The 12478-nt window shown below is 39.8% G+C and overlaps 1 protein-coding gene across 2 annotated transcripts in view; it reads left to right on the top strand.

Annotated features, from left to right (window-relative positions):
* The window catches only part of ITGB6 (integrin, beta 6), a 31873-nt gene that overhangs the window by 15591 nt on the left and 3804 nt on the right, over nucleotides 1-12478 (top strand). For both annotated transcript variants that reach the window (XM_009996087.1, XM_009996086.1), the window contains 5 exons: nucleotides 2630-2764; nucleotides 2977-3394; nucleotides 4284-4506; nucleotides 6972-7069; nucleotides 11686-11805. In XM_009996087.1, the coding sequence (XP_009994389.1) occupies nucleotides 2630-2764; nucleotides 2977-3394; nucleotides 4284-4506; nucleotides 6972-7069; nucleotides 11686-11805 (994 nt within the window). The remainder of the gene's footprint in view (nucleotides 1-2629; nucleotides 2765-2976; nucleotides 3395-4283; nucleotides 4507-6971; nucleotides 7070-11685; nucleotides 11806-12478) is intronic.

Here is a 12478-nt window from a genome sequence, read left to right as displayed (position 1 = left end):
GGCCTTTTAGCTGCTGTGTGCCGAGCACGTTATCTCCCACTGCTGCCAGCACTGACCCAGTGCAGCTCCTGAGTTGTTTTGGCTGGTCCTGGGTTCAGCCATGCTGTGGGCAGGTTCTGGAGGGGCTCTGAGCCCAGGGCTGGCTCCCCTCCCCATAGCAGCAGGAAGGTGCTGCAGGAACAGAGCTTCTGCCTTTGGGCCATAACTTGATGTGTCCTCCTTCAGGTACAGCATGTCTGGGCCACACACCAGAGTTCTTCAGAGGTTCTTAAAATCCCACGTACGTTTCAAGATGTACAAAGTGTACGAGCAGCAACATGTCACACCCAAAATTTCCCAGAGCCCATTTTATTACAGTTAACCTTAGAGGTTAACAATTTTATTGCATTGTGATTGAAAACCTTCCAAGCAGGAAACACTGAGACCCACCTTATGTGATAGCGGTGAAGACTTATGATTTTTTTTTTTTGCTGGGAAGGGGGAAATGGAGGTTAAAAATCACATGCAAAACAAGATCTAATTCCAATTTTTGCTGCAGCCCTCTCATGACAGTCTCAGCAGTGTAATTCAATGCTCTGCATTGAAACAGTGTCTCTGTTTCTTTACTCACAAAAAAAGGAATAAATAACTCTTTGCCCTCCGAGAGCAGAGTTAGACTAAACCTTTTAACATTTGAAAAGTGCTTTCAAGTCTTTGCTTGCTGTACAAACATGAGGTTTGCTAACACCATTCTCCATGTGCTGCCATCTAAATTCTTCAGAGAGGAAGTAAGCAAGTTAAGAAAGTCTGAGCTGTCAAAATATTTGTTACAGAAAGTTCTCATGTTCTTTCCAAGTATGATTCATTTTTTTCTGTAAGCATATTTCTGCTTGCTTTGTTTAACATTGAATTCTGCATAACTTTGTATTGCTGAGCTGTAGGCTTAATTACAGATATCAGGCAATTTGAGTGAAGTTATTTCAGGATTTAAAAATTTCAGAAAAATTCCTTCTATTTATCTTTTTTCTTTTTATTTTCCTTTTTTCTTTTTATTTTCCTTTTTTCTTTTTCCTTTTTTCCCCCTTTTTTATTTTTCCTTTTTTTCCTTTCTTCCTTCTTCCTTCTTCCTTCTTCCTTCTATCTTTTTCTATCTTTTTTCCTTTTTTCCCTCTTTTCCCCTTTTTTCCCTTTTTTTTCTTTTTCCCTTTTTTTTCTTTTTCCTTTTTTTTTCTTTTTCCTTTTTTTTTCTTTTTCCTTTTTTTTCCTTTTTCTTTTCTCTCACATCCAGAGCTACCAAGGCTAGCAACTTGATAAGAAGTACACAGATTTTCTGTTCTGGTTTTGTACTCTAAAGAGCTTTGGGTATTATGTGCATATGTCTTGCGCCACATGTTGCTGTCCTTTATTAAAGTGCTTTGGTTTAATGTCAAGGTTCTTTAAATGAAAATATGTTAAAAAAACCCTCACCAAACACAGCTCTAAGACAAATTTCCAGGGATTCCAAGACATGTACAAAGGACAGTGAGTTGTTAGCTGTGCAGGCTTATACCTATTCTACTTCTAGTTTATTTTGCCCCACCAGACCTTTATTCTAGTGAGTCATCCTGATGCTTTGACTAGAATTACTCACTGAAGTAAGGTCATCGAGGTCCTCATGCTCTGATTGAAGTGCAGGGGATATTTTGTAAAGCATTTAAGCTCACAAAGGCACGAAGCCAAGTCAGTGAGACTTTTCCTCAGCAATTGCTCAGGTACTTTTGAAAAAATTTCCAGTTACTGGATCCACAGTCTGATGAAGTCATAGGGAGTTTCCCCATGGTCAGCTATAAGCTTTGGATTAAGGCTAAGTTGTGTAAGCAAGTGGCTATAAAGCATTTTAAAATATTACACATAAAAACCTGGGTGTGAGAGAGTTCATGGGGTAAGTTTTTCACTTAAGAAATCCAAGTTTGAACAAATTGATTTAAGAAATTAGTATGTTGATAAATACAGCTTGAAATAGCACCGACAGCTTATGAAGCAAGAATTTCCATTTGGAGAAGAAAGGAATGGAGTGAGCCCCATGGCTGCAGGAGCTCCATGAGACTTGAGTCTGGCACTAGCCGTGGAAACACCAAGCTCAGTCATGAGCACTGATGAAAAATTGAGCTCAGAGCTTGCCCTGCTGTGAGAGAGATTGTGAGGTTTGATTGTACCAGCAGAGATAAACAAGGAGCAATATTGACACAGGCTGCCTAATCAGGAAAAGCCCAGTGCTAGCAATACAATCAGGGACAAAAATCCATTCCTTGGCAAGACTAGAGCTAAAGAAAAACCTGCATCAGTCAGCAGAGCACTTAGTGATGAAAGATGATTTAATAAAATATTGAATTTATTCTCCTGCAAGGGCAGGAAATAAGCTCAGTGATAACGGATATTAAGCTGATTCCACCACTGCTTCCCTCTGCAAGATGGTTCTGTCGGCACTTGCTTTGTTTTGCTAGTTCTCCATTTCTCTTGCAATAGAGAAGTCTGTAAATAAAGTGCTAAACCCACAGATTTACTCCTGTGTAGGTTGGGATTAGTTACAATCCACATTACACAGAGGTGGGGTATCAGCAGCACTTGGCAGTGCTATCGCTCCATTCATCTCCTGCATTTTTCCTTTAAGGAGCTGAGGTCTGAAGTAGAGCTGGAGGTCCTGGGAGAGACAGAAGGGCTCAATCTCTCTTTCATGGCCATCTGTAACAACGGGACCTTTTTCCCACATAAGAGGAAATGCTCCAATGTGAAAGTGGGAGACACAGTAAGTAAAGAAGAAATTCTGAAAAGACATTAATTCCAGAGAATTTAGGACACCAAGGTAGAGAGTTTGCTCTTTGCCAAATAATCTTCCTCCAAACAAGTTACTGCAAAAGCAGGTGGCATCTACAACCCTCTGTCCTTCTGTCCTCTGTATGTGCTTCCAGAGTACTCTGCAGACTGGCAGGTCTGTCCAGTCACCATTTTCTCTTCCAGGTCTCTTTCAACGTGACTGTAAGCCTCTCCTCATGTGATAAAACCAGCAGGCACATTGTGATAAAACCAGTGGGGCTCAGTGATGTGCTGGAGGTGGAAATTCAACCCCAGTGCAGCTGTAACTGTAAGGCAAAGGCCGAGATGAACAGCCCAAAATGCAACAACGGGAGAGGATCTTTGGAGTGCGGGGTGTGTCTCTGCAGCCCGGGGTACGTGGGGCCGCGCTGCGAGTGCGAGGAGAGCTCCCTGGGGACCAGCTCCTGCAAGGGCTCGGGAGAGCAGAGCTCCTGCAGCGGGAGAGGCGACTGCTACTGCGGGCACTGCCTCTGCCACCCCTCCCTGCACGGGAAGGTCTACGGGCCGCGCTGCGAGTGCGACGACTTCTCGTGTGTGAGGCACAGAGGGCTCCAGTGTGGAGGTAAAGTCCTTTGACACCGTTTTTAGCACTTCATTGTCTCACTCTTAGCTCTGAGCTTGGGAATCTTTATGTTAATCATATATTCAGTTGTAATCACTTCAGCATAAACTGTAATTTACTACTTCTGAATGACCTTTCAACTTAAAACAAGAAACCATTTTTAACCCTGTTTTCAAATTTAAAAATGAGGCACCTCGAACCACTCCATAGCTATTCTAAGTTGTATTGGAGCCTATCAGCCACCACCATGCTGGGTCAGGCTTGTAATGGATATAGGTGATTGTAGCTCCAAGGAAGCTTAGGTAAGTATATTGACATCCACTGGTGTTAACCAGTGTGCACTTTGCCTCTGACATCATTACCAAAGCATAGCATTCTTATTAATCAATCTGAATTAATAACTTTTAGGATAATTCTGATTTTTTAAATATAATTTTAACCTAGTAACCTCAGTGATTCTTGGTTTATCTTAGTAAGATATAATCAGAAATTGTGAACATTTATTTATGTGGAGGTTTTTTTTCCTGGGCTATACAACTGTAAATTAGAAGTGATTCTATTGAAACAATGGGGTAGGAACCAGCCCTAAAGAGATAGGCTGAAATTATGTTGCTAAAAATAAAACAGGATTTACCCACTAGGTTGTGCAGTGTCAGGAGATAAGATCTGTGTGGAGGACTCCAGTGAAGAGAAGGGAGCTGCACTGGCTTAGAGCCAAAGAGAAAAGTTGATCCTCTGGCTTAAAACCGAAATGCTGAGGGAGGAAGAAGGTTGTTGAAGAGTTAGAACAGTTCGAGAGGGGGAAAGATCTGCTATTATGGAGAATTATTTAAAATCCCTCAGATTCTTATTAAGAGACTGATTTAAAGTATAATCAATGTTTTCCCAGGCAATGGTGACTGTGACTGCGGGGAATGTGTGTGCCACAGTGGATGGGCAGGTGAATACTGCAATTGCACAACTGACACCAGCACCTGCATTGCTGAGGATGGGACCCTGTGCAGTGGGAGAGGCAAATGCATCTGTGGGTCGTGTGCTTGCACCCATCCGGGGGCTTCAGGCCAAACGTGTGAAAAATGCCCTCTCTGCAGTGACCCCTGCAGTTCCAGGCGGTAATGTATTGGTTTTACATTTCTGATTGTATCATTCAGGTATAAATTTCCTGTCTAAGCAGCAAACTTGCTGCCACTGCTGGAAACTGGATTCACACACCAGAACTCAAGAGCTTCTTTGCCCTTTGAGAGGTGTAGCTGTAACTTGTACATCAATCATTTATTAGCAATACTCTTGTACAAAAGGACTTTATGGAAAACAGTTTAATCGCCTTCAAGCAGCACAAGTAAAACATCAGACTTTCACTGCTGTCCCTGGCTATACAACTAATCAGAATAGTGGCCTCATATGATCAGAGCAAAACAGATGAACCTCCTTCCAGTCCACAGTACAGAATGAAAACATCCCAATATTGCTGCTACGGTAAAAACGAGGACTCGCAGAAAGAAGTGGCATTTGTATTACTGTTCTCATGCACATGAATTAATAAGGTCACACTGTCTGCTCAGGTTTTACACATGTGTAAATCCATAGTCCAAATTCAGTTAAGCTTAGCTGAATTAAATAGGCCCAACTATGATAAACTAGGTCATAATCTGGGGGTGAAATCAGTGGGTCATGTATAAATTGATTGTTAATGGTGAGATGTCTTCTGTTCACTGAGCACATAAACTTATGTAGCTTTCCTGCTGTGATGCATGGTGTTTGATACAGTGCACGATAGCAAAAGCAACCAAAACTGTGTGGCATAAAGCTGACCACTCTAAGCTCACTCATGCCTGTGCTTGCATTATATGAGCTCTTGCAGGGCTGAAGTCAGTCCAAAACAATCAAGTTTTAGTAGAAACTTAAGCTAGAAGTTGAATTAGGCTTCACAGAATACATGTTACTCATGAACCTGGTTTTGCTTCTTGAGTCAGTGTAAGTAGAATTAGTGTTTCATGATGATGTCATGTCTCTGTTTAGAGTTGAGGCTCATTTCTCTTCCATACCAGCTCTCTGACACTGTATTGTCATGCCTGTCATTGCAGTCTATGCTATATCCAAGATGAAAAATTATTCTATGGCACATGATTTAATCACCATTTATGTTAGTGCTAAATTAGACCTACAAAACCAAGCCAAACACTTTGTTTAAAGCTTTAAGTACAGGGACCTTCTGGGTGCAGCTGCTCAAAACACGAAGGACAATGTTCCTGCTTTGCTCCGTCCAATTTGGCAGAGAATAAGAAATATTAAGTTACACATTGGGCATTACCTTAGCCTATTTCAACGTGTATATTGTATGCAGTGTTAGATCTTTTCTCACTGTTGCAGTTACTTCCCTTGCTGAAACACAAGACAGGGAAAGCCAAAAGAGAACATTTCTGGGTAGGGTAACTGAGAGCACTGAAAGACATGAAAGGACTGAGATTAATGGCCAGGCAGCTGAGAAAAAGAGTGGTAGTATGAGAAACATGGCAAATATGACAAAACAACCAACACCACTGAACTTGTCTCCATGAGATAGAGGCTATCCCATTACCCATAGCTTGCTTTTACTATTCACCATCTCCAGAGCAAATGGTAAGGTCATCTCCATCCCGTGAAGATAATCTCAGCAGCCTCAGCATATTCCCATGGATATATGTAACTCAATGCAACAGGAGATGGCAAGAGGTTTTTTGGGTGCTTTGTTACAGTTCTTTGCTTTTCTTTAAGCAGTCAGTCTTTCAGGCTGCTTCTCAGGGTCTCAGTCTCTCAATACGGCTGAAGCTATTTGTGAAGAATCCTCAGGACACATTTTGCATAAAAATTTCCATATATGAATTCTGCTCATTGATGCATTTTTCATGGGTGAACTCTGGATTTATTAAAATCCTCATTTAATTTCTGGAAAGATTTTCTAAGACTTCCAAAGGAATTTTGTTTTTAAATAATATTTCTGTAATTCCACCATTAAAATTAAAAAAATTCCAATGTATTGCATTAGTATAATCAGTATCTAAACAAATAACTTCTGAGACACCCGTGAGACATCTGTAGAGACACCTGAATACTCTTTTAATACAACATTCAATAGACTTTGAAAAAAGAAGACTTATAGTAGGTGCCCCAGCTTGATCTCTCTGAAGTCAATTTCAAATATTGTTCATCAGATAGACATTCCTTTGACTGGTATTTAGTCTGAGTTTAGTTCAGGATATTTATTGCTGAAAATGAATATTATGTGTGAGTAACCCCATGTCTTTGATAGACCTACAGGAATAATATTGCCTGGGGTTCTGTCTGGTAGCTAGTAAGCTGGGAGAGAAAAGAGGACAAAAGAGAGTTTATCCACAATACCTTTATTCAGGTGGGTTTTTTTCTTTTGGTTGGGTTGGGTTTTTTTGGTGGCAATATGTATATTTCTGAGGACTGCTGTATCCATAGCACAGACCTTTTGTTTAGCTTCTTTATAAAATGCAGATGCACACGTACTGGCTTTTACATTGTTCCTTAGTGACAGGCAGAGATTGATGAGCTGCTGAATTATTTTCCACAGGAGCTGTGTGGAATGTCACTTGGCTTTGGATGACAACTCACTGGAAGAATGCAGTGAAAAATGCAAATTGGTTGATGTAACTGTCAGCACTGCAGAGGGTTTGTACACTCAGTCTTCCTTTTCTGTGTGTACATGATTTGTGATAGTTTCCACTTTCAGTAATTTTATATTTAAAAGTAGCCTTGTTTTTCTGCCATGGAATTACATTAGGGATCATGAGGCAATTGCTGTCTGTCTACAGTTCTTCTGTGGTAAGTAGGAAATGCTGGTATCACTCCTTCAGGTTAATTAACTCATTGGGTCACACCTGCTGTCTAAGCAGTTTATGTAAAAGAAAGGACAGAATTTAAAACATACAAGTCCCTGCAAATAAGTGGATGATGAAAGCCCCTGAGGTTAAGTCACACCTGTACCATGAGTTTCAGTGTGGCTTCTTTTACCATACAAGTGCAAAACCTGACTCCAGTCCTTATGCAAACTCTTGATTATAGGTGGCAGCTAGATGCAGCCCTTTAACCTGTGGCAAAGACATTCTGCTTCTTGTCAGGTTTTATTGAGATGTTCCTGTTATTCTGAAGTCTAAGCACATCTTTCAGTTGCTTGTTGTGATTCAAAACTGCCCTCCATCAATAGGAATTTCTGGAATAGGAATTAACCTTGAATAAGATAGTACTCTCAAAAAAAAATAAAAAATCCCAAACAAACAAAACCTGCACAACCTTAATTGAAATACTTCTTCAAAGACTTTTTCTTTCCTGTAGAGGAAGGTGCTTGTCTGTAGTGTAGGCAGACTGTATTTCTTCTTATGGCAACTCTTACCCCAACTTTATGGCAAAATGTAATTGTTAGATGAGGCAGGACACAGGTGCACTACAGCCACATCACAGAGGTAAACACAAGCATTAAACCAGAGAAATGTAAAAGTTGGGATGCCAATGCAGAATGCTGTGTGCATTCCTAAGGCCTGTGCCTGAAAGCCATTGGAAGCCCATCCAGGGCTGTCTACGTGCAAAATTTCCACTGATACACATCTTTCCAACAGAGTTGCAGATATTGCCCTTGCAAGGAAAATCAATTCTAGTTTTGTACTTTTATTAAAATTATTATTATGCTTTCCCTGTCCAGACATCAGTATTTGTTTATAAATCTGAAAATCTTTTCAACCTTCAAAACCATGTGAGCACTTTTATTATACCTCTGTGTGAGTAAGGCTTCCAGGTGGCTTATGCTAGATGGCAGATATTTATTGCTAGGAAGATATAAACCAGCCTGTTTTCAAATAAAATGAATACTAATCAAGAGTAGGAACAGTCACTTATATGGCTCTGTTCCCACTGACAGAGGTCGCAGAAATATGAGCATGACATCATCATCTCCTGTGCCTGCTTGTTTCCCATTTTTCATGTCCTCTGCTACCCCGACTGGGGCTGTCAGCTAATTCTTTTAAATTTAGTTGCAGCAGCTACAGCAACTGCTGGAGTAAAAGCTGGAGAGCTGCTCCCATCCTAATCCCTAAAAAAAAAAAAAAAAAAAAAAAAAAAAAAGCTATTGCTAACTATGATTCATTTGCAAGGCTCGTGCAATAGCTCCCGGGGATGGTTGTGCCATGGAGGCAGCTCCCATTGTTTTTCCTGAGGGGAAAAAAATAATCCTGAAAATAATAAAAATAAAGAAAAATCCTCCATTGAAGACTGTATTACCTGAACAAAAAACCTTTCTCAAAGTGGTATAATTGGATCACCACAGATAATTTCAGACAGATTTTCGAGCAACTCGGTGTAGCAGCAGGCTGCTGCTTCCTGCTGTGCGTGCCAGCTGCTTCACCTCTGCAAGGCTTTTGGAAAGCTAGAAATCGCTTTCAAATGGTTAAACGAAGTATCAGCACTTAAAGGTTTACTTTCTCTTGCGTTTGTGTGTTGCAACACGAGGACAGGAAGCGTGGAGCAACCCGAGGAGCGCAGGCTTTGCCTGTTCCCGTTTCTGGGCGCGCCCGCCCTGCCCCCGCGGCCGCTCCGCGGGGCTGCAGGTGCCGCAGCGCACCTGGAGGGGCCGGGGACTTCGCCTTTCCTGGGCGTATCTCCGCTGCAGGCATCGCTTTTCAGTATTTCTTTTAATCCATGTTTAATATCAAATCGGGCCGATCTCCCCTTCGCCGGGTGGGTGTAAGAGGAGCCCTTGTCGCTCCATTCGCTACCCAGGAGGAACTGCGGCTCAGGGACAGTTACACTTTCCTTGGAGGTTTTTCCTTCCCCATAGTGCTGGGACTGCACAAATTCCCAGTGCAGCAACAACTTGGATGCCACAGTGTGGCATCCTCTGCATCAGCACTGCTCTGTTGCTCTGACTCCAAGTGAGATGAGACTGTCCAAAAAAAAAAGCACTTTTGTTGAGCAAAAGACAAACAAGAAAGAGCATAATCAGATTTACATTTACAGTATTATTTTTTTTCAGTCTTTCATTTAAGTATGTGCTAGGAAACATGGCTCTAGCTTGCCAGTTATCCAGTTCTTCCACTGTAACTCCATTGATTTCAAAGACCATATAAATTAATGGCATAAGGCTGCAGGCAGAAGGGGGGGAAGTACAATTCCCCAAAAAACATGGAAAATTTAACAGCTGTAAATTACAGGAGTTTACCTACCTAGGCAAATTTTTGTACTGGGGAACTGAGCATAATCTATGCAGCAGTCTGTCTTAGTGATCCATCATCCTGAAAGTAACATCAGAGGAAAAAAAACCAGTAACCATAAGCTGGGTTCTGAATAGCTTGAACTAGCATCTTTGCTTTCATTTCTACATCCTTGTGCATGATCAGATTTCTTCTCCCCTTGGTCTTAAATTATGACTTTAAATTAAAAATTGCAGTCTAAGAATAGGCAATATATTTGCAGTTACTGCCTTCTGGATGATATTTGGAATATGCCTGCAAGTTTTTCTCTGCCTTCAGTATAGCTAACAACTACCCTTTCCTCTCCTTTTTCTTTTCTTTTTTTATTATTATTTAATCTTTTTTTATTTTTTATTTTTTATTTTTTTTAAAGCAGGATACTATTCTTTTGATCTGCTTGCTTTAAAAGAGTTGGGAAACAACAAATATTGCAAAACTTTTGACAATGTCACTGGAACTGTGACCCCGCGAAGAGGGCTATAAATTTAGTACACTCAGTCTGCAGTTTGTGGCCCGTCTAACAAAACCCAATCTTGTTAAATCAGCAAGTCTTGTCTGCCTGTCACCTTGATAGATAACACATTGCCCTGCCACTAAGGACAAGCAACAGGTTAAATACAGGATTATCACAAATCAAGTGTGTGTTTCCATTCAAATCCAGCCAGATGGGAGTCTCCTTTTATAACATGCAGAGAAAAGGACGGTAGAGTAGTCAGCTGTTTATACTTTCATATGTTCTGTTGTGTTTAATAGTGTTTACTAATTGACTAAGTCTTATGATAATAAGCAATATGAAAAAAAAAAAAGTGAGAAATTATTTCTTCATGTACCATAGGGTTCTTTAAAATCCGTGTTCCTGTCCAATTCCTACTTTGTATTTCACAGATTCACATTTAATCACTTTTCATATTAAAGTTTGAGGACTTAAGATTTTGAGCATAGTTGCTTATGAAATTTAAATAAGAGTTTTGAATGGGTAAGAAACAATGGAGAGTGACATTTATTTTTAAAGAAATGTTTGAGAAGTTTACTGGTTTTTCTTACCTCTTCAAATAAAGCATTAGAAGTTGTTCTATAAATTTATTGAAAAGCCTACCTAGATTGACAAGGCTATTCAAATCATGGGTTATATGGAAACTCAACAGGCATTCAGCCCCCGGAGATATTATTGCACACAGTTTAAAGGTCAGGTATTTTTGCTCTGTAAAAATATTACATATTGGTTACACTCCAAATTATGGTATTTCTGCCTGTGGGCCTGTAGTCTCAATTTTCAATCTTCCTATTTGCTTTATATCATCCCTCAGAGCCAGCTTCCTCCTGTCTCCCTCTTCCCTTTGAATGAACTGTTCTCAGCAGAAAAGGTTCCCCAGTTAGGAATCATCCAAGGAAAAAAATAATTAAGTTTTGTGCAGCTCTACATGAAATTGAGAGACAAATATATGGGGGCAGACTGTCATTTCAGGTCACTTTTTATCTGCTTCCCCTGGAATCACATTACAAAGATCCTAGAATCACGGGTTTCTCTTATTAATCTCTATTTAATCTTGTGACAGTACTGGGCACACTAATCTTTGAGAGGGATATTGTGGAAGAAATAAATGGCAGCCCTTTTACTAGTGTCCATTGCTGTTTTATACAGGTATCTCTACTTCTGACACATAATCTAGACACAGCGGGAGTAGCTGTAGACCAAAGAGAACATGATGATTACTTTGTCCTATCATTGGGGACAATGATATTTCCTAGAGAGCAGGTGGTTAAGCATCTTGGAAGCACTTCATTCATTGAAGTTCACAGAACACCAGATTAATATGGAGCCCTGGATGGTCAGTGCAGATTGACAGTACCAGTTCTTCAGAAATAAAACAAAGCTTGAGTTGGCAGAAAAGTTGTTAACATTTATTAGAAATTCTGAGGATACTTCTGCTTTCATCTTTTACTCTTTACCATCCACAGATAAGACAAACATAATGGCAGCAATCTCTCTTGCTATTACATATTAAATTTAATTTGATCTAATAAATGACTTTTCTACCTTTGCAGATTATTCAGAGGATAAATCCATTTCCTGCTCTTTGCAGGGGGAAAATGAATGTATAACCACATTTCTACTGGCTATGGATGAACAGGGAAGGACAGTCATTCACAGCATAGAACAGAGAGGTAAGCAGTGAATATTGCTTTTTCTGTGTGAAATATGATTTTAAAACACAGTCAGGATGAGCTATCAAGAAGATGATCTCTTTAAAGCAGCACTGCACCTCCTTGTGTTTGTAGTTCCTCTCTGCCCAGCCAAAAAAGCACCTCCTCAAGCACTTATTTCATGTGGTAGTAAAATAAATACTTGACCTTTCATGAAAAATGGGCAGAATGATTAATTAATCAGTTAATGTTTCTAAAGCCCTGTGCAGTTTTAAGATCATGATACTAAATGTCATATACATTATAAGAAAAAAATATAATTCACTTTGAAATTACAAATATTTCATAGATGGACAACTATCCAAAAGGCTGTCTGATTAGGCATACATGATGAATTGCTAAAATATATTTATAATTACGTTTAATGTTGCCATATTATTAAGTTTTGAATATTTTGCCTAAATAACAGATATTCAACAACTTTCTTTATATCATTTCACATTGCTACTTTATTTACTCTTGTTTCACTACTGATTTTTTATTTGAGCTTTTAATTATTTGGGACAGGAGAGAATACAGACACCATTTTTCAGCTGCCCAACAGTCTAGTTTCTAGGCAGTAAAAATGTTTTTGTTTTCTTTGGGGAAGGGGGACATGCCCAGTGTCTCAGTGCTAAATGTTAGTTACATTGTA

Source organism: Chaetura pelagica, unplaced genomic scaffold, assembly GCF_000747805.2.
Source record: "Chaetura pelagica isolate M959 unplaced genomic scaffold, ChaPel_1.0 scaffold3, whole genome shotgun sequence".
Lineage (NCBI taxonomy): Eukaryota > Metazoa > Chordata > Aves > Apodiformes > Apodidae > Chaetura > Chaetura pelagica.
This window is presented reverse-complemented; position numbering and strand designations above follow the sequence as displayed.